The 3,574-nt window shown below is 41.7% G+C and overlaps 1 protein-coding gene across 1 annotated transcript in view; it reads right to left on the bottom strand.

The window, feature by feature from the left end:
- Positions 1 to 1,052, bottom strand: part of LOC109350450 — a 7,654-nt gene extending 6,602 nt beyond the window's left edge. Inside the window, 2 exon segments of the mRNA XM_019591686.1 lie at positions 3 to 591; positions 594 to 1,052. Of these exon segments, the coding sequence (XP_019447231.1) occupies positions 3 to 591; positions 594 to 1,052 (1,048 nt within the window).

Genomic DNA, 3,574 nt, shown 5'->3' with positions numbered 1-3,574 from the left:
ACGATGATTGTTTTGATTATTGTTCCGGGACTGGAACTTCTTTGGCTCGGCATCAATGAAATGAGTCTGTGCTTCCTTTTTCTTCATGAAAGTGGGCTTCTTGCTAGAGCTTGAACCTTCATCGGAAATCTTCCTGTTCTTGATACCTCCTTCTGTCTTCTCTCCTACTTTGATGAGAGCACTGAAGTTGGTTGTCACGCTTTCTATGAGGCGTTCATAATATGGATTATGCAGAGTGTCGATAAAGATCGACAATTGTTCATCTTCTTATAATCGCGGAAGGACTTGGGATGCTAGTCCCCTCCAACGCTGAACATATTCTCTGAAATTCTCAGATGGTTTCTTACACATATTCTGTAGTTGAGTCCTGTTTGGTGCAGCATCCTCATTGTACTTGTACTGTCTGATGAAGGCATTGGATAGATCCAAGAAGGTCCTGATTTGAGTTTTCTCCAGGCGGATGTACCAATTCATAGCTACCCCCACTAAACTGTCTTGAAAGCAGTGGATCGACAACTTATCATTCACATGGTATGCTGACATCTTCCTGGCGTACATGTGTAAATGGTTTTTGGGACAGGTAGTCAGGTAGACCCATTATACTTCTCGAACTCATGCACTTTGAATTTGGGAGGGAATACTACATCCGAAACCAAGCACATTTCAAAAGCATTCTTCAGATCCACACAGTGGGCTCCTTCAATAGCCCTCAATCTCTCTTCTATTGAGCTCCACTTCTCTTCCTCTTTCTCCGTGTTTGGGGTGTTACTTCCTAGAGGAGTCCTTTGGGTCCCATCATAATTGTACCTTCCGTTTGCTTGATGGTCGGCATTCGGCTGTCTTGTGTTGGTGTCATGACTTTCATGAGGCTGACCAGTACCGTCCCCTAGACTAGGACTGCCGGATCCTGAATGAGGTTGTGGCCCAGTAGTTGCAGTCTTCTCTTTCTCACTCTGGAGGGTCTTCAGGATGCGAAACATCTCTGCCATCTGCTCTTTCAAGCTAGCTAATTCAGTCCGGGAATCCTGACTGGAGTCTGAAGAGTCGGCCATTTGTCTAGCTCGGAGTCGGGTGTGGTAGGGGTGTTGCGGAGTAATGCTGGATGAAAAAAGGCAAATAATTAAAAAATGTTGTTTGTTTTTTATGCAAAAAATTTCGTTAGTATAGCAAGTATGACGAATCACTTATTTGGGAGTCAAGGAGCGCAGTCCATCGACCCTACGAAAACAATTTTCAGAAGAGAAATTTCCACTTCGTGGTTGCATATTGGACAAAATATAGCAATGTTGACCCCCTCATACTATTTTTTTTGTTCTCTTTTCCTTTTCTTTTTATTGAGACAAAGTGTGGACGTAAAAAGTGATTTTATTGATAAAAATGATAAAGGGGAATCACATCAATCGATTTCCTCCTTTTTATTCCAAATGTTTATTCTAAAAATAAAATAAAAAAACTAAAATTCTTCAGTCTTCTTCCTCCACCTCTTGAGCCTTCGAGCAATAGGGGCACAACTGCCGAAAAATGTCTTCATAGCAGGGAGCATTTCAGTTTCTGGATACATGTGGACCTCATGGTTTGCGGACTCAAAAGTTACCAGTCAATCATCTGCAAAGTCCCCAATCCCATCAATGATGTCAATACATCTCCTTTCCCACAATTCTTTATCTTCCCTACATTCCCCCAAAACTTGCTCCCAATTGTGTGACCATGTCTCCTTTTCTCCCATCAACTGATCATAGGCCTGCCTAAGGTCTCTTATTTGGTCTATGAGCTGGTTTCTTTCCCTATTCATATCCTCCAAAGACATACGGCGTATTTCTGCTTGGTCATCCACCATGGCTCGGTACTGTTCTTCTCTTATGAGACCTTGACGAATAGAGTTCTCACATTCATCCACTTTCGCCCAGGCTTCAGCTGCACTAGCCTTGTGTTGATCCACTTCGGCTTTGAGTTCTTCTATAGCTATACAACTCTCCTTACCTTCATTCCTTAAGTTAAAGATGGTGCGATCGCGGGCCCTTAGTCGTGCCTCAAGATCTTTGATTTCTCTTCCCTGTGAGGAGCGCAAATCTGCATAGTCATTCTTTAGGCTGGTCATCTCTTCCCTCAAACCTGAGTTTGATTTGTTGAGCTTTTCTATCCGGAAACCATCTTTCTCAACTATGTTCCTTGATTCCTCAAGTTGACCCTCAAGGATTTTAATCCTCCGCTGAAGATTGATTTCATTCTGTGAAGGTCCCTCCTTTCCCTTGGGCATGATGATCTGGATATTGGTTTTATTTGCCATCCTATTTTTTCTCCATAGCTTATACTCTAGAAAGCCTGATGCTCTCCTAATTCATTCTTTCCATAGAAGCGAATGTTGTGTAAAGCTCTTCTTACTTCATTGAGAACCTCTTCGGAGGTATTTTTATCCTTATATAAGAAAACAAATCCGCTAAGTTGTTGAGGAGTCACTGGATTCATCCCCCATTTTAGCTGGCCAAGAACCAAAGCTAGAGTGAAGGTGATGCAACCCCTTGGACCCATTAGAACCAGATTCTGATACTCCCCACAAGCATACATGACTTCCTCATGTCTATCATACAAGCAACACTTGACACCAAAGTTCCTAGGGTTGATTTCTCTGAAAAGCTTAGGCCATTCAAGTAGTGTGACAGGTTTGACATTTGTATTATTGAACCTTTTGAGCAGATGACTGGACCCCAAAGGAAATTGATGGTGTCTAAATCGAGTTATCATCCAGACGTACAACAGCTGCACACAATACCTTATCTTCAATCTTCCATTATTGTTCTAGTGACCTTTGTAGAACTGTAGGAGAGTTTCGGCTAATACTACTGGTACTGGATTGACTGAGAACCTTTTCACTTTGTAGAAAACATCTAGAGCCTCCTGATTAATCATGTCAGCAACGAAAGGGAACAAGACTAGACCATAGATGACTAGTGCAAATGAGGATCCAAATGCCTTCCAATTTTTCTGTTCTTCCATTTTGAGGATGTGCTTCTTAAGGTATGTCCACTTCAAGCCTTCGAACTTCCCTTGCCTTATGATGTTTTGGATTCCTGGGCGTGCCCCTATCATCTCTTCAATATACCCCTCGGTCAACTTATGATCCCCTGTGAATAGGTAGACTTTCGATCGATCCAGTACTGGAATACCCAACAATATTTCATATTCCTCCACGGTCGGGGATGCATCAAGCTCAGGGAATTCAAACACCCTTAGTTCCGGGTTCCAATATTGGATCATGATCTCCATAGCTTTTAGTGTCTCAGGTTCAATGTGGACATTGAGTAGATCGATGAGCCGCCTGTATGTTTTGGTGAAACGTTCTTGCTCTTCTGCAGGAATTCGTTGACTGCGTTCTATAAGGAAATTTACATCATTTGTTTGTACCTCCACTTTTGTCCTTTGTTTGGGTGCCTCAACATTGCTATATTTTGGATCCATGGGACTCGTACCTTGCTATATAACGAAATTTTTTTTTATGAAATGAAATGAAAAGAAAAGTTAATCTTAAAATGTGTGTGAATGTATGATAATGCATGTATAACAAATAATTTTCATA

The sequence above is a fragment of the Lupinus angustifolius genome, chromosome LG06 (genome assembly GCF_001865875.1).
Source record: "Lupinus angustifolius cultivar Tanjil chromosome LG06, LupAngTanjil_v1.0, whole genome shotgun sequence".
Classification (NCBI taxonomy): domain Eukaryota; kingdom Viridiplantae; phylum Streptophyta; class Magnoliopsida; order Fabales; family Fabaceae; genus Lupinus; species Lupinus angustifolius.
Note: the sequence above shows the minus strand (reverse complement) of the source record. Positions and strands in the feature narration are given on the sequence as shown.